This window comes from Varanus komodoensis, unplaced genomic scaffold (genome assembly GCF_004798865.1).
Source record: "Varanus komodoensis strain SLA01 unplaced genomic scaffold, ASM479886v1 scaffold81, whole genome shotgun sequence".
NCBI lineage: Eukaryota > Metazoa > Chordata > Lepidosauria > Squamata > Varanidae > Varanus > Varanus komodoensis.
Genome location: NW_025336495.1, coordinates 1396434 through 1421099, shown reverse-complemented (window position 1 = coordinate 1421099; position 24666 = coordinate 1396434). Strand labels below are relative to the sequence as shown.

The window sequence follows — 24666 nt, the reverse complement described above, 5'->3', positions numbered from 1 at the left end:
GTCCTTTTCTTCCTACATCCCCATCTGTCCATCTAGAGCAGCATGCAACCTTTTGAGCCGATCCATCCTTCCCTTGGCCATATACTGTGGCGGGGGGGCGGTTCAATTCTGCAACTGTAATCAAAGATGAGCAAGTTTGAGCAAGATGCTGTAATTCTTGCCACTGAAAAATGGAAAGCTTTTCTTGCAGAAGAGAGTTCTTAGAATAAATGCAAAAAGGAAAGAGATACAAGTTGCTGGGATCACGCTTTCCCAATAGTCTGTCTTAGGCTTGCCAGTGTCATTTTCAATAGGTGTGTGCACTCGAATGTTTAATGCTGTCAAATGTGGAAAACATTATGGCTCCCCCATGAAGTGGTCCTAGATCAAAGCAAGCCCAACTTGCCGGGGAAGCAAAATGATGAAACTGGAGCTGTCATTCTCTGGGCACATCATGAGAAGGCAAAATCCCTGGAGAAGATAAATGGCAGAGAAAGTGGAGGCAGAACAAGAGCTGAAGTGGGGCTTTCAAAGAGAGGACATTATAACCCGATTGTTCATGGTCCGATAGTTGCATCGTTCCCATTAGCAGGCCAAATGAAGAAAATTTTGGTATATAATTGAAAGACCGAGTCTCCGAGGTCTAGGAGCTCTCCTTCTCCCAAAAGCAACATCGGAAAAGCCATCAGCTCCTCGCACATGGCGCACATGCAATCCCACATCTTGTCCGTGCTGTGCCCACAAACGATTCCCGCACATTTCGGACTGCCCCCTGCTGGGGGTGCTGCGGCAGCAATTTCTGCATCGCCAGCAGGGGTGGACTTGATGAGCACTCCTGCCACCAACTCCGAGTCGATCTTTTCCAGCTATTTTAAAGCCCTGGGATCAAAGTTAAGCCACGTATGAAAATTTAGCCTCGCAGGCTTCTCCTTTAACTATGTCCTAGCCACAACCCTGCTCCCAGTATCAGTCCTAGGAGTTCTGAGAAAATGTCTAACCCAAAGGCTGGCGATTGCCTTCATACGAATGCGGCAGGGCATTGCCACAGCGCTGGTTTTCTGGGCGTTTTCCCCACTTCACCTCGTTATCGGTACGTCTTTCACGAAGGCCAAACACCTGCCCGGGCCCACCTCCCTTCTGCAGCAGAGATGCCGAGAATGGAAACGGAGCATCGGCTTTGGCGCCCCCAAAAGTGGCCTCTGCGGGGAGGTTGCTCAGTGCAAAGGTACTTCCCAGAGAAGATGGGAGATCACACACTGGCCCACATACGAGGGTGTTCCCCTCATTCACTCATTAATCAATCTGCTTAATTAGATCATTCTTGGACCACATGACAGGCTCAAGCTGGGTGTCCTTTTATCATACGCACTTTGCATTGCTGATCTGGGATAAGAGCTTCATTTCCACCTCCCCGTGCTGTGGCTGAAGGATTCAGGTTGATTCAGGATGCAGAGCCAGGCTCTGGCAAAACCCGCAGTTAAAGAGGCTGCCCCCCAGGAAACTCCATGGCCCATTCAAGCAAGGACTGCTCGCAGCCTTCGAGTCTCAAACCTGGCCAACCTCCAGGTCACGGCAAAAGGATTGGATCTATTCAGACAGCTGCCCCAGCCCAACATGAGGGGGGAAATGGGAAAGGGGGGGCAGGTCTACTGGCTGCTAAACTGCAGGCCCAGGACCACACGCAGCACCCTGTGTGGAAGAGCTTTATTGCTGAAGATACAAGGGACCAGGCTTGAGCGGCCCCTCCTACTTTCGGCCCCCAGACGTAGTGCGCCTCTTCCAGACACAGGGAAGCTCCTTAGGACAGAAGGCAACGGGGTGGGACTAAAAATACTGCCCTGCCCTCCAAAAATGGCTTCACTTCCTCTGAAAAGACTTAGGGTTAGGCTTTAGAAGACGCATTTCCATTTTTCAGAACAGGGGAAACAGCACAAAAGCCAGGAAACACCCACCCTTGCACACGTCGTGGGGAAAGGGGCCTGAACCAGCGGGGAAGCCTGGAAGCTGGCTTGGGCCAGATGTTCCCCGCTCTAGTTTTATACAAAGCTCCAAAATTTAGCTGCGTGACTGATGAAACACACAGCCACAGCTGAAGACAGTGCCAATGTAGGAGACAACACCTCAGTTGAAACCAAGAGTTCGGCTGCCTGACAAAGGACTCGTGTTGTACAGGTTTTATTTCATCTGACAGCACTTTAGTAACAGCAGTTATCATACATCTTTCAGGAGTGAAAATGTGTACCTGGAAACCAGAAGTAGCACCTAGTGTGTCACGCAGAGAGGAAAGAAGCCGGGAAGGAAGCCCCGACCGAAGCGCAGATGCCACTGAATGTGGGCTCGCTGGCGTCATGGGCTGCTTCTTTCAGCTGCGCAATTTCACCGGAGGGAACGCCACAACACTTACCTTTTAAGAAATGCATCGTGGCAGTTCACGAGGCTGAGAACAACGGTACTTTTGCAAGTGCACGCAGAACCCACAAGTCTTGGCCCGACCTTATTGCAAAAATAAAGGAACTCCTGTGCAGCCCAACTCAGGATGCTTGGAAATCTACGCCAAAACAAGTTAGCAATTTCACTGCAAAATCACCAGGTGGACAAATAGGAGACATCTGGGTGAGAGGAGCTTGGGGGGGAAATGGTTGAAGTGGCATTTTTAAAGTGCGGTGATGCACCATAAGAAGAATTAAAATTGCAAAGCTACTGCAGAGCCTTTGACCTGAACTGCAAAGTGTGCAAGAGATTTAATGTTCATCTGGATGAACAAACTTTTTCTTGCTAACTTGGGATCCAAAAGAAAGAAAGAGTGACAGACACATTTCGCAGGGGAGAGGACGAACACACAATGAACTCCATCCTGCAGGAAAGCCTTCTACTATCACTTATGTGCCAGACACAGTGAGCTGCACATGACGCCGGCCCACCAAGCTCACCTGGGCAATAGGAATGTACACATCTACTTCATCAGCCTGGCAGGTAGTGGGAGAACCCGCACCTCAGGCAAAGGACAGAGAGGAATCCGGCCCAGGAAAGGGGGGTGTTCTCCACATCCTTGGTTCTGATTTCCCGCACACTGTGCCACAGTGTCCTGACTCCCAGGATGCCTTTGCTGTGAGTGCAGCAAAGCATTCAAAGGTCCTTAAACGATCCGTTCTTGGGCATCGTGCTCCTGCGGGCCAACCCCTCTCTTTTCCAGAAAAGCGCAAAGTGGGGCCGACAATACATGTGAGGAGCTCCACCCCTGCTTCCCCTCTTCTCTGAACGGTTCCAGTTGGGCAGTGCCTGCAGGGGGAGGGGGGCGGTTTCTGCACCTCTTGCATATTCAAACAAGAAATTGTGCTAGGAGTTCTTTGTTGAATTATATTTGAGATAACGCCAGTTGTTTCCTACAGTGCCAACTCCGGTAACAAAACTATCAAGCAGTGAATTTGCCCTGCAGCTGGGGAAGAAATTAAAAGGTGACATGCAAACCATGTTGCAAACCTATTTACAATTTTAAATATGAACTTCACCATAAAAATCCTTCTTGAAAACCAGAGGTTAAGTACCTTTCGTGTATCTACCTCTGACTTGGCATTCATTGCAAAGTGCTGACCAACGGTAGAAAAGCTACCAAAAAGCTTGAACTGATTATTTAAACACACACACGTGCGCGTGTGTGCAAGCCTGAAGAAAAGTAACGCCAATGTTTCCTAAAATTATATTGGATTCGTGTAGTTAATTTGGTTGAAACGAGCAGAGACAGCCCTCACGGTAAGCAACTGTGGCGAAAATAAATACCAGGGAACGTGCCTGCCAGCAAACAGCACCTTCCGTGTGTGCCAGCTTTCCACTCGTGCGACTTTCCCCTCAGCCCACCTTCCTGGCAGGTGAGAGCCGGGAAGCCGACGTCCACGAGCCCAGAGCCAGATCACCCAGCGTACACCTGCGGCTGCAGCGGGGGAGGCAGCCTGTCGTTCTCGACGTTCTCCGAGTCAATGGCTGCCACCGCGGGGCTCGGCGGGCTTATCTCCAGGGGGAACTTCTCAACGATACCCTGGACCTCCTTGGCAACCCCATCGGTCCAGTCAATGAGGTCCTGCTCCAGCTTCTTGGCCTCGCTCGCAATCCTTTCCTGCCGCTGGCTGAGCTGAGAGAGCAGGTCGAGGTTCTGGTACATCTGCCGGACTCCTGCGCACATGCTGGCCGGCCAGCGCTCGGGGTCCTGCTTCTTCGGGGAGGTCTGGCCAGACATGTGGCGGTCAAAGTCCTCCTGGCTCAGGTTGAGGGACTGGGCGTCCAGCTTCTCAATGAAGGCGACCGCACAGCACTGCAACAGGCACCATGTGACACGCAGTCAAAGACCCCTTCCCGGCACACGCACAAAACCTACCAGCGACAGGCCCCCTCTAGGGTTACGCTAGTCATCCCTAATGGAAGCTCCTCCTGACGCAGGAGAGGCCAGAAATCATCCCGCTGGGGAATGGAAAATTGAGGCGGAAGCTGGCATGCCTTCTGAAGTTTGTTCAACACGACCAGCACCGAACCCCAAGCCCCCAGGCCAGCTCAGTCAGTGGAAGCTGTGCCACACGCCTGCATCCACCTCCCTGCTGGAATCAAACACTCCTCCCTTCCAGATCCTTCCGTCTTTGGGTTAAGTGACGACAGCGACCCACGTGGCCAGCAAATGACTCGAGAAGGCTCTGCCGTGCGGCAGGGTATGAAAGTGGACCAGCGCTCCGTGCTATTTGGCCCCACACAGGGGAGCTGGACTATTTCTGACTGGCTTGTGGACACACGTGATCAGGCAGGTGGCAGCCACTCCACTGCGGTCACGAGCCGGGGGTCCCAAGCAGCTTCAGTCACGCAACAGGTCTCACAGCATCCGCTTCCCACCGAGAGCAGAAAATGGAGGAGCAGCGCCTGGGGGAGATGGCAGCCGGGAAGGCCATGCGCGGCACGGGGCTGCACTCACCAGGTTTGTGAAGTAGTATCCGTCCTCGCCGGTCATCAGCCTGCTGGGGTTGCAGAAGCGAGTGATGTACTGGATGTTGGACTGCAGGCGGGGCGGGTTGCCCTTCAGCACGATGTAGATGAGGGTGGGCAGGAAGTCGTCGGCGGAGGCCGGCTCGTCCTTGGTGGTCCTGATGGCGGTGAAGATGTGCTTGCTGCAGCTGGTGATGCAGGCCAGCTTGTCCCGCGGGACACGCTTCGAGTCCATCTCGATGATGTCTGCAGGGCGAGAAGAACTCCGGAGCTGCACCGCCCTGCACGTCCGCAGCCGAGGCAAGGCCGGCGGGGCCTCCCGCCGGCACGCTCCAGCCTTCAGCACGTCTGCTGGGCCTTGCCCACCGTTTTTTAGCTGTAAGGGCCAAATTCTGGCCTCCTCCCACAGGCTGCCTGCGTGCTCTTGAGCCTGATCCAAGGCACTGGCTTGGACCTAGAAAGTTTTCTAGGTTTCTAGAAAACGCAAGAAAGCCTGGCACGACTCGGAACCGCAGTGCCGGAGAGCGCGCCTCCCCCCGCCTCCCGGATCTGCCCGGGACACTGCAAGTAGCACCCGAGGCCCCCCCAGGAGCGGCTCGGCTGGGGGCAACCAGGAGAAGGGCCTCTCGCTGCCCACCCCAGCCATGGGACAGGTGCCCTCCTGGCGCCAACAGGAACATCTTTCCAGGGCCAGGTCAGGACTGTCCCCTACAAGAGGGTGGGTCTTACCTTGCGGCATCAGGGCAACTGCACCGCAGGGCCTTGTGAGCTGCCCATGTCAGCTACTGCAGCTTTTCTAAGTGTGGCTTTAAATTTGGCTTTTAAACTCTGCATTCTGTTTTAATGACTTTTATCGCTATTTTATTGGTGTACTGTATTTTTTATTCAACTGGGCAGTATAGGAATATAGTGTTATTAGTTGTGAATGATAATAATAGTGTTAATAATAATAATGTTAATCACGTATGACAGGACATTTGTATCCGCTGCCTTTTAACGTGTCTACTGTTTTTAATTGAAATTACTTTAAATTTTGCATAAATAGTTATGATGTAATTTGCTTTAGATCTTGCGTATTAGATGCTATGCTTTGTTCGTATTACTACTGCGTCTGTTTCGGTGAATTCCTGGGGGCTGCCCAGACTGTTGCAGCGACTGGGCGGTACAGGCGTGAGATCAAGAGGCTGTGGCACGAGGCCCACGGCCCCCAAGCCCAGCAAGGACCCCCTGCTGCTCTGCCCCCACACTGGCCCATGGCCAGCGTGCCAGGCCCAGCTGTGTGCCAGCCACATGCCCGGGCTGGGGCCCCATTCTCCATCAGGCATCCCCAGCCTGGTGCCCCGCAGGCGGGTCGGACTATGGCCCCTGCCACCCGCAGCCTGGCATCCCCAGGCCAACACACTTGGCCGGGCACCGGGCCGGGGAAGGCGCCTTGTCTCTCGGACCACCTCACGGGGCTCTGCTGCCACACCACAGACCTGCTTCCTCGGCTGCGCGAGCCGCCTGCGCCAGCTGGCCAGTGTCCCAATCCGTCAGCCGCTCCCCCCCCCCCACCTGCAAGAGAGCCGGCCCGTGCGTACCCGTGATGGCTTTGACAACCACATCGGAGACTTCGGGGATTTCTTCATTGACTGGCACACAAAGCATCTGCGGAGTGACCCAGTGCAAAGCCCTGCAGGCAGGCGGGGGGAAAGCCACCGTTAACTCCGTGAGAGACCGCAGAGCCTGCCCGTGCCTAGAAGAGCACAACCTCTGCACCGAGAGGAGAGTAACCCATGCAAATCTGCACGTCCTCCCATGAGTAACCGCTTTACCGGTAGGGCAGTGACGCCTATTTCCTCATCGATGAGTATCAGAAGCAGAGAGGAAGCGACAACAAAACGCACCACGGAAACCTACCCCGGCCAACCCCACGGGACGACAGCAGCTCCCTCGTCAGGGATGTCGGTCCAGCGTGAGCAGCAGCTCGACGGGCAGAGACAAGGCGCCCCTTGGATGAGGGGAGCGAGAGCTGGTGGCTCTGCGGGGCCGGGGCAGGGCTCCTCCCAGCCAAGCGGGTGGGGCAGATGGCGAGGTCAGCCCTCCCCAGCCAGGAGCCCTTCGCAGGTGTTGGACTCCTCCCATCCTCCTCGGCACCCCCGAAAGACTCCCCCATTCCTGAAGCCCCACCTGATCCTTCTCTGGACAGCCAGATCCTTCTTCTCGTCCTCAGTGGTCTCTGGGCAGAAAACATACTTGTAGAGCCGTGTCATGAGGTACTTTTCAATCTGGTCCATGGCCTTCTCCGCTTTCTCTGGAGCCACTGAAGAGAAACCAGACAAACAGAGCTGGGGCACGTCCGGCTTCCCCCTGGACTGAGGGAGCGCTGAGAAGTCCAGAAGCATGTCTACCAGAGAGGCTTCTGGGAAGGGCCAGGAAGTAGCAGCACCGCCACCCCCAGGGTTTGACCCCAGGGTCGAGAATGTGAGCGATGCTCTGCCGCGTTCCAAGCATGACACGGATGTGGACCCGCACCTGCCGCCTGGGAACCGTGCCACCTGCGGCTCTGGCCTGCGTGAAGCCAGCTCGCTGCCTCGCACTCACGCGTCAATCCTGGGATTTTCCCGATCCTTCCCTCCCGGCTCTGCCTTCTCTAAGCACAGCTCGTGCTACTGTTACGCTACCTCTGCGGCCCACCTTCTCCCCCTCTTGCAAGGGACCCATCCCATTTCGTTCGCACAGCAGCGGCCCTGCCAAGTAGGTGAGCCTCAAAGTCCATGGAGGACCCAAATTCACCCAGCCAGCTTCATGGCTGAGCCGGGGACTAGAACCCGCATTTCCCAGGCCCTCCATCCAACATTCGAAGCACCACCCTAACCTTGAGGTTTTTCAGGCCTGCCCCTGGGCATGTTTAGACATGAAAGGGCCTGCCAAATCCCAGCTTTACTGACTGGGAAACACTGCCAATTGTTCGACCTTCTCTTGTCTAAAAGTGTTGATTCCTTCCTTCCTTCCTTCCTTCATTCATTATACCACCCAATAGCCAAAGCTCTCTGAGCAGCTAACAGAAGTTTAAAAAAATACACAAACAAAAAAATTAACATAAAACCACCAAACCGCAGCAACGGCAACTGAATCAGCGCTAGTGCGCAACAGCGGTGCAGGATGAAATGCAGCGTTAGAAATAAAATTGAAAAGTTAAACTGTTAAAATATTGGAAAAATACAAGAGCCTCACCTGGCACTGAAAAGTATACCGAGGCGGCGCTGGGCACACCTCTGTGGGAAGCTCACTCCAGAGCTGGGGTGCTATGACCGGAAGGCCCCTCTCCTGCCCCACTACCTGCCCCACTTCCCCCCTCTCCTGCGCTACCTGCCTCCCTCCCGTTGGAAGGGGTCCCCAGAGAAGGACCCCAGAAATGCCCCCAGGGTCCAGGGAGGGACATACGGGAGGAGGTGGGCCCTCAGGTGACCTGGCTCCAAGCCATTTCTGGCTCTGTATGCTAGCACCTGCCGTTTGACTCAGGCCCGGACCTCCGCCGGCAGCCGGAGGAGGACGGGGTAACACAGTCCCATGAGCCAGCCTGCATTTACCATCTTCCAAGGCAGCGCCATGTCCGGCGCACTGCAGGGATCCCAGAGGGGTTCCCAGGGCATGGATCGCTATGGCCGGGCTCCCGCTGCCCGCTGCCCAAACAGGGCTGTCGTTGGCATGCCAGCACAAGCTGATAAAAGCTGCTCCGGGTCACGGAGCCCACGTGTGCCCCAAGGGCAGTTCTGTGTCCGGAAGCATCCGAACACACAAAAGGTGTCCCCGAGGGGGGTGCACCCCATCCAGGACAGGCTGAAGATCACCCGACGAGGCACCCCCAACAGCACCTCCACCGTGGGTCTCAGTCTGGTGCCCCCCTTCGATCCACGGTTCCACCGAGAGATGGAAAGGCACGCCTGCCTCCAGGGGGCCCCAGCGTGAGAGCGGCAAGGCCCGAGGAGACGAGCTACCTTTCCAGCGAAGCTGCAGCTTGTCCGCCACGTTTTGGTAGAAGTCCTGGGTATATTCGGATTGCTCCTCGATGCTGAGATCCTGTAGGGGGAGATCCACCCCGCGGATGAGGACCAGCAGGGCCCCGACCTCCCCTGGCAGCTGCACCCGGCAGAGCCTGAGCAGACGGGGGAGTGGGAGCCCCTGGGCGGCGGGCTCGGCCCGCTGGGTCCCTCCTACACAGAGACGGAGACTGGGCACCTCCAGCCTGCACCCGAAAAGGCTGAGGGGAGACAGGCGAGCGCGAGTGCTCGGCGGGCGGCCACCCAGAGGAGGGCCACAGCCGCATCTCCATCCCTGCAGAGGGCAGGGCACAGAGGAACAGGCTCACATTAGGGGAAGCCGGGGTCGGGCCAGAGAGCAGGAAAGTTTCCCTGACCACTGGAGCAGTACGGCCAGGGGACCCATGGCCCCGGGAGGTGGGGGCACGCGAGGTGCTGCTGGACAGCCCCGTGAGAGGGATGGGTGAACGGGGGTCCCGCACCGAGCAGGGGTCACACCGGAGCGCCCTCCGGCCCCTTCCAGCTCTACTGCTCCATGACTCGGAGTCCCCAGCACCTCGTGCCCAGAAGACAAGCAGCTTGCCAGCAGAGGGAGGGTTGAGCGACTGTGGCGAAGCATCGGCCTCCAAGCTGGCGCAAGACTCGGCTGCCGCCACTGGGAGTGTTCCCACAAACGATGGGGGGCGCACCGTTGCGCTGCGGCCTCCGTTCTGCCTCCCCCAGCTCCTGACGTGCATGCGGGCCTCCCACGGACCTCTCCACCAGACCAGGCGCCACAGCAGCGCACCCGCCCACGGGGCTCTCCTGGGCAAGGCCTCGCCACACCGTCCCCCTCAGGGCACCACAGGAGACAACGGGTGTGAAGGGCCAGGAGAAAGGGAGGAAGCTGCAGGGCGAGCGCCCCCCCCCCGCCCGCCCGGCACTTGCTGAGCAGCCTTTTGGCGGCAAGAGCCCACGCACAACCTCCCGGGGTTTCTTCCGGGGCGGGTGCTTTGGCCTGGCGTGCTTTCCACGAGCAGCTGCGTGGGGGAGACGGAGGGGGCCCGGCGCGCACCGACCCGCTTGTGATGCATGGCCTCCAGGAAGTGCTTGCACTGCTTGTAGATCTCCTGGCCAGCTTTGTGGTAAGTCTTCAGGAACTCCACAAAGTCCTTGGACACCCGGTCGGTTTCGAGGCTGACCTGTCGGCTTATGGAAGGGCTGGGGGCCTTGGGCTCTGGAGCCTCTGCGGGAGGGACAAGGGCGCCATCAGGAGGCAAGCTGGCCACCCCAGGCCAGGGGAGCTGCACGCTGAAGAGGAAGAGGCGGCGGGGAGGGGACTGCAGCTCCACAGCGGAGCTCGTGCTCCGGGCCAGAAGGCCAAAGCCCTGTGCCTGGCACCCACAGCAAAGGGGGCCTCGGCCGAGAGAGGCAGGCCGAGACCTCCCCCACCCAAGCCCTGCATCCACCACCGAGTCTCAGCACCTCCCACAACAGCCAGGGCGCCCCGGCAACAATTCCTGCCTCGGGGACCCGGCCACAGGCCGCTTCTCAGGGATCTGCAGGCACCCCCAGCGGACTGCCGCTGGAGCGCCACCCTCCTCCCCACCCTCCTGGGAGCACCCAGAGAAGCAAGCAAGCAAGCAAGCGAGCGAGCAAGCGAGCAAGCAAGCAGCTGCATCCCAGCAGCGGCAGGCCCACCACACCTGCCTGGGGAGGGGGCCCGGGGAGGCCGCCGGCTCGGGTGCTTCTGCAGGCCAGGGCTGCCTGGCAGGGGGGCGCTTCTGGCTCACCCACCGCACGCCGCGCTTGTCCAGTGCTGCTCCTGACTCGGGAGAGGTGGCAAAGGGAAGGGCGGTCGGAGCCACCCCTGGCCTGGGGCCCTCCCGGTGTTCCAGCAAAGCCCCCCGCCCCGCAATCCCTCACAGGCTAGGTCTTCACCGACGCATCTGGAGGGCCAGAAGCTGCCCACTCCCATCCAAAAAAGCGCCCTGGCAGCGGCCCGCCAGGAAAGGGTTGCCGGGCAGCCCAGCTGCGTCCTGCATTCGCCTGCTGCCCCCGAGGAAGGGGCTTGCCTGCCCGAAGGCCTCCCCGCTCCACCCCGTGACTGGTGGGTGGCAGAGGCAGGTCGGAGGACGTCTCCAGGCGTTTCCCCCTTCAGCTGCAGGAAGCCCCCGGCTGGCATGGCCAGGGATGCTGAGCACCGGCAGCCCAAACTGGGGCACACTGCCGCTGCAGGCCTTGGCTTCCTGCCTAAACATGCGCAGGATTGCACCGCAAGGGGCACAAGCTCTGGTTCCCAGTGTTTGGCCCGAGTGACAACATGCCTCTGGGGGCCTATCAGGGGCTGTGAGGGGCTTGCGGCTGCTGCTCGGCCACTTCCATGGCTGCCCCAAACCCTCCCATCTCTGCAGGCCAGACAGCTCCTTGCCCCCGTGCTCCTGGCACCTCTCTGCTGTGCTCGCCTTGCCAGGGGGCCTGGTGCCTTACCCTCTAACATGCATGAGGGCAGGGGCTGGAGCACCTGATGTTTCCGACGGTCCCCTTTGGGGTGGACAAAAAGGGTGACCTTCAGATGTTCCTGATTTTGACGCACTGAAGCAGCTGCTGGCATGACCGGCAGACAGAAACAATGGGAGCTGAAATCCGAAACATTCTGGAGATCCACCTTCTGCCCCCCCCTCAAGTTACATCACAAGTTCACAGATGCACTCAGGAACAAGCAGGATCCCCCCGTAAAGAGGCTTGCAAGTCAAGGGGCTCCTTCCTTCCTACGCCTCTGCACGGCTCAGAGCCGGCCAGGCCGGGGAAAGCCACGCCCCCAGCATGGCTGGCATCGCAGGCAAGCGGCCACACGTCCAGCGGGCCAGCCAGAAGTCTGCGCAGCCCAGAGGCTAGCCGGACTCTGTCCACAGCATCTTGTTGTCCATCCCGAGGGGGGGGGGGGAGAGAGCGCCTGTTCCCACTAAACAGCCGCGCCAAATCACCCACCTCTCAACTTGCCAACCAGCACTGCTCAGAAAGGAGAATGGAGCACAAGCAGGTGCAAATGGAGCCAGAGGAAGAGTTAAGGAGGACGGGGGGGGGAGAGAGAGAGAGAGAAGACAAGACAAGACAAGGCAAGGCAAGGCAGAACGGCCTCAGTCAGCATCTCACAACGGCAGCATCCTGCCCAGCCCAAACGCAGCTGTGTGGAGCACAACACGGCGAGCGCGGTCACGAGACGTGGAGCCTGGGCGCTGAAAGCGGTGGGCAGTGGCAGGGCAGGGCAGAGCGACGGGTCCCCAGGGTTCGAGCCGTGCCGGAGTGCCCGGGGCCGCGGCCAGCGGCTCTTGCAGGGACAGGTGGCGAACGAGGGGAGCGCTGGGCCTGCTACAGACAAGCCGCTCTCCTTCCCCGCTCGCCAGCGCAGCCCCCTTCTGTGCAAAGCACACGCGACAGGCTGCCCCCCATTCCCAGGCACAGGGCGGGGGGGAGCGGCCGCCAAGGGAGTGTTGGCCCCGCTGCAGATACAGTGCTCGGCACATCAGGCGGAGGCGGCGCCATCAAGCCGAGGCTCTCTGCTGGAGCAACGCCCAGGCCTGGACCTGGGCAGAGGACCAGGCACGGAGAAAATAATGCCTCCCTCGCCAGCCTGGCCCGTCCCCGCCTCCCTCCCCCCCCCTTCCTCCAGGGCTTGACTCGGGTCGCTCGCCCAGTGGCAGAACCCGGACTCATCAGCCACGCTGTCGCGGCCCATGCCCTACTGCTGGGCTGCAAGCTGTGGGGGGCACAAGGGCTGCCTCTGAAGGGGGCAGGAAGCTGCAGCTGGGCCAAGCGCAGGGCAGGGACCGTCCGCACGGCAGCCGCTCGTTCATATGCTCTGTGCTGCCTGCCAGTCACTCCCAAGCCCAAGTCGCGGTGCCAGAATGGACGTGCAAACCGCGTGGGGTCGGGTTACCAGAAGGACGGCTCTTCAGAGGCCCTCCTCCTGGTGCCTCCCCCAAATGAGATGAGGCGGGAGGCTAGGAAAGGGAGGGCCTTTTCGGGGGTGGCACCCTGGCCTGCCTGGCACCTGCACAGTGATCTTGCTGCCAAGAGGTGCAGCCCTTTTTATTCTCCCTGCCTCTTCAGTCCTCCCATTTAAAAATACAATTGTGCATCTCCAGGGCTTCGGATGGGGGTTTCATTCTGCTTCTAATGCTGGCCTCCAATATCGTATTTTACTAAGTAACTACATTTGACAGTTTTGTTTCAGAAGCCCACCCAGAGTGCTTCAGCTAATGGGTGGAAAAGAAATATAATAAATAAATACATGCAGTGACGTGACCTTTGCCAGCCCCAACCGGCTTGCCTCTGAGCATGCGAGGAAACTCACACGCCAGGTCGTGGCTGGCACCGACGGCCGCCGTCACAACCCTGCGGCGCATCGTGGGCTGCCTGCCGCTCGCAAAGCCCCTCGTGCGGGAGGTGGGGGCACCGCCAGAGCCAGGGGGCTCCCGGGGCAAGCCTGTGGGGTGCAGCTGGAGGCCCCCGCACAGCCGCCGGGGGCTTCAGTCCCACCCCACACTTGGCGGGGGGCACGGCAGAGCAGCAGAACTTGACCACTGCAGCAGCGTTCCCTGCTACTGACCCACCGCGTAGAGAGAGCCGGCTTGGGAATGCTGGGAGCGGTCTCGGCACCCCTCGGAGGGAGCCCTCAGGCTCCTCAACGTCTCCCGGAGCATTCCGACGGCCTGGCCTGGCCCCTACAAGGTGACCACACCGCGCAGGTTACAGGGCGGGCTGCTCCTGGCACAGCCGAGCTGGGATCGCACAAAGCCACTAAAACAAGCAGGCAGGGGCCGGGCTGGGCGCGCTCCGTTACCTTCGGCAGGGGGAGCGAGCTCCCAGTGGGGACTAAAAATTTCCTTCAAGTCCCTGAGAAGGTTATCAGCACTGAGCTCCTTCCCGAGCTGCCTGGGCTGAGCGCTGAACTCCTGTGAGGCTGGAACAAACGCAAAACAGCACGACAGCCAAGGGCAAAGCCATCAGGGGAGGGAGGTGGGCCACGGCCCGGGTCCTACCGCTCTGGCCGGGGCTCGGCAGAGAGGCACCGAGCAGCCGAACAGGGCTGGGGTAGGGCGGCTGAGGCCTCGCGGAAGCGGGCACGTCGGATCTCGTTTTCGGAAATGGAGCACGCAATCCATCGAGCAGCGAAGGGCACTTCCTGGGAGAACACCCCACCAGCCCCGGCCAGCTGCACATCAGCAGTGGCACCTGCGCGCAGGGAAGCCAGAGGCAGCCCGCACACAGGCATGAGCACAAGGACAACGCCCGGGGCCCGGGATCCAAGGGCTGCAGCCACGGCCAGCAAGAGCAAGGACCACCAGCCCGCGACTCCCAGGTCCTTCAGGCACGGCCATCCGGCAGGGCGGGCAGGGCTTTCTCCAGCGGCGGCACCCAGAGCTGGGACCGCTTCCCGAAAAGGCTTCCCAGGGTCCATCCCTGCTCAGCTCAAGGCAGCACCGCCACTTTCGTTCCCTTTTGCTTCCGACAGAGGTTTCTAGAACAAGACCCAAAAGCTGCGACTTTTACACTGAATGCCATCGTTTGCCATTTTTGAGCTGCTGAACAGTTTGACCAACGGCTTAAGATCAACCTCAAATCTTTAGTCTTTCAAAAACTGGAGCAACATCTGGATGGGACTGCTACTAATTCCTGATGAATTTTAGTAAGAAAAAGACTGCAAAAAGCTTTCCTGCAATGCCAAGAGAAACACAGAAAGAGGCTGGTTTAGCGGGTCTCACTGTGAACACTGAGCTCTGCAACTTCCACCAGATGGCAAAAACCTTTTGCGGTTTAAATTTTGCACACATCTGGTGCTTTAGTGTAGTTTGTAATTACCAGTTGCATTGTGCATGCTAATTTCTACTTTGTTATTTTAAACTTAAACATTTAATTGAGGGTGTTTTTCATGCCAGCCTAAGCTCAAGTAATTTTGAAACAACAGGCAACAAGGAGGATGAAGATGGTCTCTACTTTTTTCAGTTTCTGTCCACTCCTTCCCCACCTATAAGAGCCCTTGTCTGGAGTGACCTTGAAGATCCGCTAGGAGGTTCAGGAGAAGCTCTTCCCAGCTAGGCCTCGCTTCTCTGCCTTTCACCTGGCTTCTCCGGGGCAAAAGCACGGCATTTGGTTACGGTTTAACATGTGGGCAGACCTACTGCTCAGCGCTCTGGATGCAGAAGCTCCCAGCTTTGATCCCTGGAAGCATCTCCAGGTTGCCTGAAACCTCGGAAAGTGGGTGCTGCCAATCTGTGCCAACCGGCTCCGTGCGGTGCTTCTGTGCTCCCTTTAGCCACCATGGTGTTTCATGCTGAAATTAGCCACAGGAAGGCCAAGCCTGGATGTTCTCACAGCCATTCTTTGGAATATTTGTACAAAACCAGGCTGTGGGATTATCTGTGAGGATCTGAAAGCGCCCACGCCTTCCAGCTGCTGCAGGAAGGGACAGCCACCCAGAGTGCCGTCCTCCTTCCCAGCAGCCTCTGGTAACTGATTATGCACAAAAGCCGCCAGCAACCCCTCAGTCAGGAGGTGCAACTAGCCACAGCTGCTCCTTCATCCCCACTATCAGCTGTCCCAGATGCTAAGGCCTTCCAAGAAGGGCACTTCAGGTGTTTTCTAGCACGAAGGGCAGGGTCCTCGCCACTCTTACGGAGCACTGCAACAACTCCCGCTCTTGCCAGCCTTTCATCAGCTGTCTTGATTTCCTGTACATGATGCAACAGACTCAGAGCGTGCTGGAAAAGCATGCCCAGCTTTCTGGAAAGGCAGCAGGCTCGTAACAAGGAGGGCGATGATTTAACTCCTGGAAGGGCCAACGGCTGTTCTCCAGCAAATTAGGAAAACAGGTCAATGCCTTCTAAAAATCTGTTGCCCAACCATGATTTTAAGAAGCAAAAGCTGCTCACGAGCCCACCCCTCCATCTTACCCTTCTTAGTTCCGGGCCGAGTAGAAGCCCCAAAGAACTTCTTCACCGTTGTCACCTTCCGTGATTTCTCATTCGTCTTCTTCTCTTCAAACTTGGTGAAAGCGAGCGACTGAGCCCCCTGGGGGTGCTGCGCGCTGGCGAAAGCCTCCTCTTCCTCACGCTGGAGCCTAGCGGCCAGATGAGGGGGGAGGGGGGCTCAGCAAGATGCAACAGAAGGAACTGCAAAGCTCTTTCCAGCCTCTTCCAGAATTAAATCCTGACTGCATTCAGCCATGTGGAAGTCAGCCGGACACCACAACCTGCTACAGCTCACACAGTGGAGCAAAGCAGCAGAGTCGGGTCGGCGCCCCCACACAGGTAAAACAGGCACGGACTCCAACCACCCCACCCCACCCCAGAAGCCCCCGTTTGGCCCACCGGGGCGCCTCGGATGGCCACGCCCCTCCCACTGGCCACACCCCCTTTTGCTGGCTGGCTTCCCGGCTTTCCAAAAGGCTGAAAAGCTTCTCCTAAAGCGGCGTTTCTGGCACAAAGCGCTTTAAGCTAAGCGGTGCTCTCAGAGCTGGGTTTCTCCTTGCAGGGTTTCCTGCCTCCACTCCTCTGCAGGTTCAGGCGCCAGCACTCGCAACCAGAATGCCCAGAGCTCAGGGAAGAGGGCCCGCCAGTACTGCAAACCCCAAGCATTTCTTTCTTGTGGCAGCCAATGGTGCCTAGGAGGGCAGATCCCACAGCAAGCCACCTCACTTGGCAGGATCACCCCAAGATCCCCGAACTGCACCAGGGCTCAGCCGGGCGGCTGCAGCGCCTTGGAAGGCACCAAGGCCAATGCCAAGTAGAAGAGTTAGGATGGCATTGCGCTTTGTCCTGCTCATTTGATTCTGTTTTGCCCGTGTCATGTGATAAAACTAGATTATTCCATTACAGTGCCGTCTTTTTGATGCACTGGGCTTGCATTTGCCGGCATGCTCTCTCACAAAAAGCTCCGCACTCATATTTTGGTGCTGTTGATGCTTCTGTTGCGTGCACTGTTCACCATGGCAATGCTGCATAGAAATACGCAAACCGGACCAAGCCGTGCTTCCACAACCTGGACCCCTCCAGATGCTGGATAATGCCTGTCCTCCCCAGCCAGCGTGGTCAAAGCCAAGCGCTTGCAGACAAGGGGACCTGCCAGTCCTCTACAGGCCAGACAGTCAACCCCCATGGCCCAAGGTTTGCCCTCTCCCGCTCTGAGGAGCTCATGCCACAGAGCAAGTGAAACGCCTGGTGCGTGAGCCAAGAGCAGCCCAGAGTTGGTGGCTGCTCCCAGTGACTCCTTACCTCTCCGCAAGCTCCCAGTCCTCCTGGATTTGCTTCTGTCTGGCCTTCTGGTACTCCTCCCTCCAGCACTTGGAGCAGAAGCCCTGCCAAGCGAGGTTGCCATAGTAACCACATCCTTTCTTGCAGAGCAACTCTGACTGATCAACATGGATACCTCGGCGTTCCGACTTCAGGTTCATTGTGCTCCTGCTGCAAAGGGGAAAGGGGCAATTTATATTTAAAGACACTCAAGACGACACTCCCAACAAAATTCAAGGGGAATTTTTAAAAAGCAGCTCTTGCATTTTGTCCAGGGAAACAGCCAGGCACCCTCCGCTGTTTACTGAAAGTTCGAGTTAGGGAATGATAAGGTTACTGAGGCAAGAACATTTCCAAGATGCCAAGTGCTTGTTATGCAACCTCGGAGGGTTGCATTTCACGCTGAAAAGCAGTTTACCACAGCTTCCAAGGGGGACGTTCTAAAAGATTGCACAGCAAGAAGATGCATACATCCCTCAGGGAAGCTCACAGGGTTCAGTGCTGGAACTATAAACCCAGCAAGGCAGCAGAAAACCAGGGTTAAAGCTAAGCTAAATGACAGTTCAGAAGCTCACCAGGATACGGCAATTTGGGCACCAGCGTCAGCACCAGGTTTGTATTGGCTGACCTGATTGCCCAAAACTTGATAGGACAGGAGGGAAACGGTCTATCGACCCCCCTCCCAAGCACAAAGTTGAATGATTCAGAGCTGAGGGCCTTTCCACAACACTGAGCAATCAAGAAAGCGAGTTCCTGCTCATATTTACACACACTTCATCGCAGTACCTAAAACTAGTAACACGATCTATATGCAGGGCTATGCACTCACTGTGACTGAGCACCGCTCAAAGTGTTTCTCACACAGAGCGCAGCACAGGCCCAGAACAGGCCGGGGGGAAACTAAGGTGTTGGGAAAAGAACCCATGGTGCTTCCTGGCCTTCAGCTTTCTGCTCACACACGCCGCAGTCCTCACAAGCAGCCCTGCTAGGCCACCCAGATTCGGTCATCAGGCCGCTATCACTCTTTGTCCAGCGGGCCCTCCAGAGAGCACCTCTCTTCCCCATTATGTGATCGGACCAGGATCCCCAGGGCCATGAGGCTTTCTGCTCCACTGCCCAGCCACCAAACCGAGCGGCACGTTCCGTTCCACAGTGTTTGGCACTGGCCTTTGACTGCACCATCCCCAGCCTGCAGATGGGAGACGGGCCTAGCAGACAGCGCCTCGCCTAACGCCGCTCAACAGGTGCTCTGTGACTCTCCACCACAGGCCGCTTCCCGTGCACCTCTGAAGGGAGAAAAGCCCTGCGGCTCCCGAAAGGCCCCAGTCAGCACAGCCGCTGGCCCTGGGAGCATCCAGAGCATCACTGCCCGGGGACAGCTGCCAACTCAGTGCCAGAAGTACAGAAAAGCCTGCGCTGAGGGACAATCCCCCACCTGGGACCGCCAGATGTCTTGCAGCACAACGCCCAGAATCCCCAGCCTGCAGAATGAGACCACAGGCAGGAAAAACTGACACCAGCTGCAAGAGAACACTTTCATTCTGGAGAAGAGGACGACGACTCACTCCCAGACTCACACCGACACAGGACGTGCTGCCTTCTGGGAGATCGCATCAGGGCTGCTTAAGAAAACATAAGCTCACACCACTTCAACAGCAGAGTATTTGGAAGTGAAGCCAAAACGAACTGGAAGGGCCTTCGAGCAATGAGGCTCCGGAAGGCCTCGCTGCACATTAACAACACATTGCAAGACATGAGGGTGGCCATTAGCTTAATCAGCAGGACCGGCGACACAGACTCAGAGAGTGCTGTGAAGGGATCCACGCGAGGGCTGTACAGCCAAGCAGCACCTAACCCAGGAGCTGGCAGGACACAACAGGTTCCTCAAGCAATCCAGATGAACAGGTCTGTAAGGAGGGGCTAGGCGGGGTCTGGAGTCCTTCACCCGGCAAAACAGAGCTCGCTTGAGGGACTTCTGCCAGGAAGGAAGGTGCACCTGTTGCACAAGGGTTCAAAAAGGCAGGCAGGTCAAATGCATATAGGGATTTTTTAAGAGGCCCGGGGGGGATGGGGGGACCACCCAGAAGCAATCTCTGCATAACACTGGGTTGAACTAAGTGGTCCACTAAGGGTGAATGTTCTTCATACTGGACTATACTGGACGCTTTAGGCCTTTCCTGCCGAGTAAACATGCACAGGTTTGTACCTTAAGGAGCAAGCTTTCAGATTCCACAGAATTCTTCTTCAGACTGACAGATGGCTACTCTTGTGGTTGCTATTTTTGCCAAACATAAAAGAGGGGGCCAGTGGGTGTGTGTGGAAATGCATTGCACACTATGAAAAGCCACAAAGCCTGCTGCAAGAGGAAACGGTTAATGCGTCCTTCCCCAAACTCCTGCCCTCCAGATGTGTGGGGCTTCCTTTCCCATAATCCCCAGCCAATATCACAGCAGGCTTGTTGGCTGGGGATGTTAGGTGCATGGGCCATGCCTGATGCAAAGAACCACATTCCACCCCAAGCTTGGGAGCATTCCTGTTATGAATTTTCCCTAGTCACCCCCTCTCCTCAAGTTAAGAAAAACTAACAGCAGCATAAAGAGAAGGTCCCTGGCCTGAAGAGCTCTGGGGAATCCAGCAGCTTGCTCTCTTAGGCTGCGCCTCTATGCATCTTCAATGCGATCAACATTTCCTCTGCCAAATATCAAGCCGGAGACAATTCAGCAGAAAGCAAGCAAGAAGCAAAGACATGCTGGCCCGCGTGTTAGCCAAGCTGGAGAAACTCCATGATGCAGCCCATAAAACTAGAGTTGAACAAAAGCACCCTCCACCTTTCTCTAACTGGAGCAGCCTTCCCCAGCCTTGGGCCTTCTGGACATGTTTGGACCGCAACACCCAGAATTCCCAGTCAATGGCCCTGCTGGATGGGAATTCTGGGAGCTGTGGCCCAAGTGCCTCTGAAGGCCACCGAGTTGGAGAAGGCTGAACGAGAGGACCGAAAGCAAACCAGCCGCCCTTCCGTCTAATGCTCCATGACTGTGTTCCGCAAGGGAGCCTCCCAGGACAGAGTCAGTGTTTGCTTCCAGTGAGTCATGCGACAGAGGCACTCAGGAATGTCTCTGGCATGCAAGCTCTCTCAGCTCCCATAAAAGCAAGCAGAACAGACGGGGATGACTTCATCGCCCGCATTTTCCACAAGTCTGCCACAAAATCCAGGAAGTGTCCAGTCTGCTGCCTCCGCTCCAAGCCGAATGGTTTGCCTTTCACCAACTTAACCCAGAAAGGTGTTCCCAGAAAGGCCGATTTCTGCCCCCAAACAGCCTGGTGAACAGAAGAACCATGGGGAGGTTTGGGGCTGGCTGCACGTCAGATGGCAATGAGGACTAGGCCAGAAACTCACTTTGAACAGTCCTGAGTGGTGTGATTTTTTGCTACCACAGGGCTCTTTCAGTAGAGGACAGAATCCAGGACAAACACACAAAGCAGATCTGTAGAAAGACCTATTGCTGCAGCCACCAATCCCGTCTCCTCATTTTTTTGAAACTGGCAGTGCTGGGGCAGAGAGAGAATGAGGAGTCAACAGGGAGTGGATGTCACACCCTAAACACAGCAAAGCGGACGGTCAACATGGACCAGGAAATCTGAGAACTGGAGCAGGCACTCGGCGGTGTGCAAAACTCTTCCAATCTAAGTGAACCCAGAGGGCCAGGGGCTGCATCGACTTCACCGGCCAGGCAAACTTGACTTTCTGAACAACCACCTGGCACTGCCCGCCTTGTGTTTCCTTCAGGGCAGATCACAGTGGGAACATCATCCTGAAAACCTGTGTGGCAAAGCTGAAGAGGACCGGACGAAGAGGGCCCAAGCGCGAGTCCTTGCTCAGCCCTGAAGAGCGCTCTCAATCCCTGCCTCCGCTTCTGCTGCCTCACAGGGCAGGTTGTGATGACAGAACGGGGCGGCCACTTGTCCCTACATCCTGAATTCCCGGGAGTTAAACTTGACGATAGAAAAGATACACCATCAAGTATCTGGGGCACTTTCGTAAATGAAACCGACCACAGTTCAGACATTGATATGGGAGGAGAATGAAAAAGAAAGCCACCTCCGACAGTTCCACTTTCATTTGGTATTACAGGAACACACCGGCTTTGGCAGCGGTTCGAGAGCAAGACCATCTCTGTCCCCAAACTTGCTCCTCTGAACTAAGCTTTGAGTCAGTTCGCCTACAGTCGCCTTTCCCAACCTTGTGCCTTCTGGACACATTTGGACTGCAATACCCCAAATTCCCAGTCAATGGCCCTGCTGGATGGGAATTCTGGGAGTTGCAGTCCAAATGCCTCTACAGGCCACTGGGCTGGGGAAGAAGGTCTAAGCAAGCCTAGGAGTCCAGGCCCAGCAGCAGCACAGAGTGAGAAAGAAATGCTGCTGGCGGTCCCCACGAGCTTTAGAAGTACTTGTGCCATTTTTATTCCAAGACAAAGGTCTGCCTGCAGTGCATGCACTACTGGACTGTGACCCCAGCTCTTCATCCAGAGGGCAAAGCTACTGCTACAACTTGCTGAAACTGTGTGCACTCCACACGCAAAGGGCACCAGGCTCTGCCCCCTGGTTTAACTTGCAGATAAACAGTAAGGACCCAGGAAGCTGGCCTGATACAAGTCACACTGCTAGGTGGCTCAGCACAGGCCACATCGGTCCTTCCCAATACAGCAAGCTCCAGGTGGGTTAGAAAGCAGCTCACTAAAGCCGAACCAGCTGCAGATGAACTTTTTCATCTAGTACATCCAGAAGGCGCCAAAGGATTGGAGAAGAATGGTTTACCTGGCGGGTTTCGAAAGGGGTCTAGCTCAGCTCTGCCAGGAGATACCAGACACTGCATCTGCACCGCTCCCCTGGCAAGCTGCAGCCCTCACTCTCAGCAGCAGGGATGAGAGGCCCATCAGACTCTGAGCCAGTCGGGCAGCACGGGGCAGCATGGCTCACACACCTGACTCGGGATCGGTCAGTTCCGTGTTGCTCCCCATTCTCGCTTTACCTCTGCAGCTGCATGTCATGCCCCCCATGGGACAGATGTGAACTGGCCACGAAGCATGTCCAGGCCCAAACCCAGGAAAGGCGAGTTTCTTCTGTCAGAATGGTGAGCTCTCAAGACAACAATCTATTTAGCCAAAACAGACTGCGCCGACCAACTTTCAACAGAAAGACAGTATGACTTTTAAACATTTGTATGCCATTTTGTATTGTTTCACTATTTCCATGCCTTTTGAGTTTTTTTTTTTTCATTCACCTCTAGGAGATGGCTGGATGGGTAAAAATACAATGCATACTTTAGCTTTAGCATTTGTTTGTTTACTAATCAAAATGGGATCTAATACTTCTGCTTCAAAATTATGCTAATGAGCAGGCTCAGACCACACTCAAGGGTCAAGTATAGGTTGTGTAGGTTGTCTGCAGGCTCTTGTTGAAATTTGGTTATTGGGTAGTCTAAACCCAGCCATGCTAATAAATCAGGGCTTGTTAACTGTGAAAAAGTCATGAAAGAAAGCCACGGTGTGTTGCTGGACTACGAGAGTGGGTTGCTTGTGATCAACAAGACATGGCTTGTTAGAGCACCAAGGTTCAGAAACACAATAAGCCACATATGCAACCCTCACGCGTGGGTTCTCATGAATCCAGCTGGCACAACACACTATGGCGAACAACTGCCACGGGTTCACAGCTTGCCAATACAGCTAGGTGCAGCCCACACAATAAACCCGTGGTTCAACCCTTAAACCTGCGCTACCGTGTGCCCGGACCCCAGCTCTGCTGACACAAACCAACAAGCTGGCTTTGCCCACCACAGGCGGCCCCCAGTGCACAGCCCAGAGCCACCCTCGGCGGGCTGCTTCCGCCTAACAAGCCACGGTTTGCGAGCCGGACCCTCGAGCGTGGCCAGTCACGTGGCCAGAGCGAGAGGGAGGGGCTCCCGCTCCGCCGTGGGGGCTCCGCGCCCCGCCCCCGGGCCCCGCCCTCCCCCCTCACCGGGTCTCTGCCTGGCCGGCCCAGGTCGGCCCGAGCGACGCGCTTCGTCCTCTGCGCCGCCTTCCTCCTCCGCCGCAGGCGCCGCCTCGCAGGAGCCGCTTCTGCCCGTCCCGACGTCGGCTCCTCGCTCCCTCCTGCCCCGCCCCTCGGCGCGTCGCGTCACTTCCGCCAAAGTGCGCCGGCGGAGGCGGTCCTCGTGCCTGGGCGAGATGTAGAGCTAGGAAGTGCGAAAGGGTAGAGGCGGCGGTGCTGCTGCGCCGCCGGGAGCCCCGTCGGCCCGCGCGGAATCCGGCGGGGCGCTCGGAGCCGCAGCCTCCGGACGGGTCGAGGCACAACAACCCCCACCCTCCGCTGCGGGGCGGGGCGGGGGGCATCCGGCCCGGTCTCCGCTGGTGCTGCCGGGCCCCGCCTCCGGTGTGCGGCTGCCGGGGTCGCGCAGCCCCCGTGGCTGTGCCTGCGCTGAGCCGGCGACCGGTGCAGCCTGGGCTGGGGGCGCCGGGCCCGAGGGGCTGCGGGTGGGCGTCGGGACGGAGGGGGAGCCAGCCGTCCAGGCTCGCAGTGCTGGGAAAATTTGGGTGAACCCCGCCTGAAAAGCATTACTCCTGTGGGCCTCTGCATTGTGGGACCAAATCCCGTCTTCCTTCTCAAAACCAAGCTGCCTCTGTTTAAAATGGCCTTCATCCCCCGCTCCTTTCTCTCACCTTTAGCTGTGCGCTACAGCAGACAGGCCATTTTAGCCCAAATATCCATTGTGAATAGTCATTGTTGGAATTCAGTTTACAATAATCTTTGATAGCCCAGAGGGCTTCATGTGCCCTGATCATGCAGACTGTTTAGAGTTGAGATAGGGGTCTGAGCTTATCATGAATAGTTTCTAGTGGCTTGAATCTGCATGTCTGAGCAGACCTGGAGATGGGTTCAAGCTACTGAACTAAAGTGTCAATACAGGCAATTAGAAATATTGTGATCCCATTGTTACTGTGTGATTGACTGACAGTCCTTTATCTGTTCTGTATGTGAGGACCTCAGAATCTTCTTGTAATCTCTGCATTCTGTCATCAGTTGCCCTGTGCCTGTGTACCTATAAATGCCCTGTAATGGTGTTGCAGCTTTGCAGCGGAGTTCACCTCTGCCTGCCCGGTAATGCATGCATTATCGTGAGCACCGCGGGAACTTTGGGATAAAACAATAAAGCCTCAGATGGTCTGGACGCTTGGTCTTTCCCACGAACCCGTTTCATTCCCTCTTCTCGAATTGAGATTCCGGGATTCTGACAGCAGCTTGGTCGCTGGAGAGCGTTGGAGCGCCTTCCGCCCGCTTCCACTGCTGGCCCGGCTCTGCCCCGTCCAGACAGGGACAACCTGGGTCTGGTCATGTCTGAACTGGAGGCCTGCAATGCGCTCCACCTG

The 24666-nt window shown here is 57.0% G+C and overlaps 1 protein-coding gene across 3 annotated transcripts; it reads right to left on the bottom strand.

Annotated features, from left to right (window-relative positions):
- Positions 1 to 2138: 2138 nt before the first annotated feature.
- RABGEF1 (RAB guanine nucleotide exchange factor 1) lies at positions 2139 to 23389 on the bottom strand. Of its 3 annotated transcripts, none has more exons than XM_044456135.1 (10): positions 23258 to 23389; positions 17219 to 17407; positions 15899 to 16065; positions 13789 to 13908; positions 10022 to 10188; positions 8922 to 9003; positions 7111 to 7243; positions 6522 to 6613; positions 4931 to 5187; positions 2139 to 4285 (listed from the first exon to the last, which is right to left on the bottom strand). In XM_044456135.1, the coding sequence occupies exons 2-10, from the start codon at positions 17395 to 17397 to the stop codon at positions 3887 to 3889; spliced, it is 1596 nt and encodes a 531-aa protein (XP_044312070.1). In that variant the 5' UTR covers positions 17398 to 17407; positions 23258 to 23389; the 3' UTR covers positions 2139 to 3886. The 3 variants fall into 3 exon arrangements, with proteins under 3 accessions (XP_044312070.1, XP_044312071.1, XP_044312072.1); XM_044456136.1 differs by having other exon boundaries at positions 17219 to 17404; positions 23258 to 23377; XM_044456137.1 differs by lacking the exon at positions 13789 to 13908.
- Positions 23390 to 24666: the final 1277 nt, after the last annotated feature.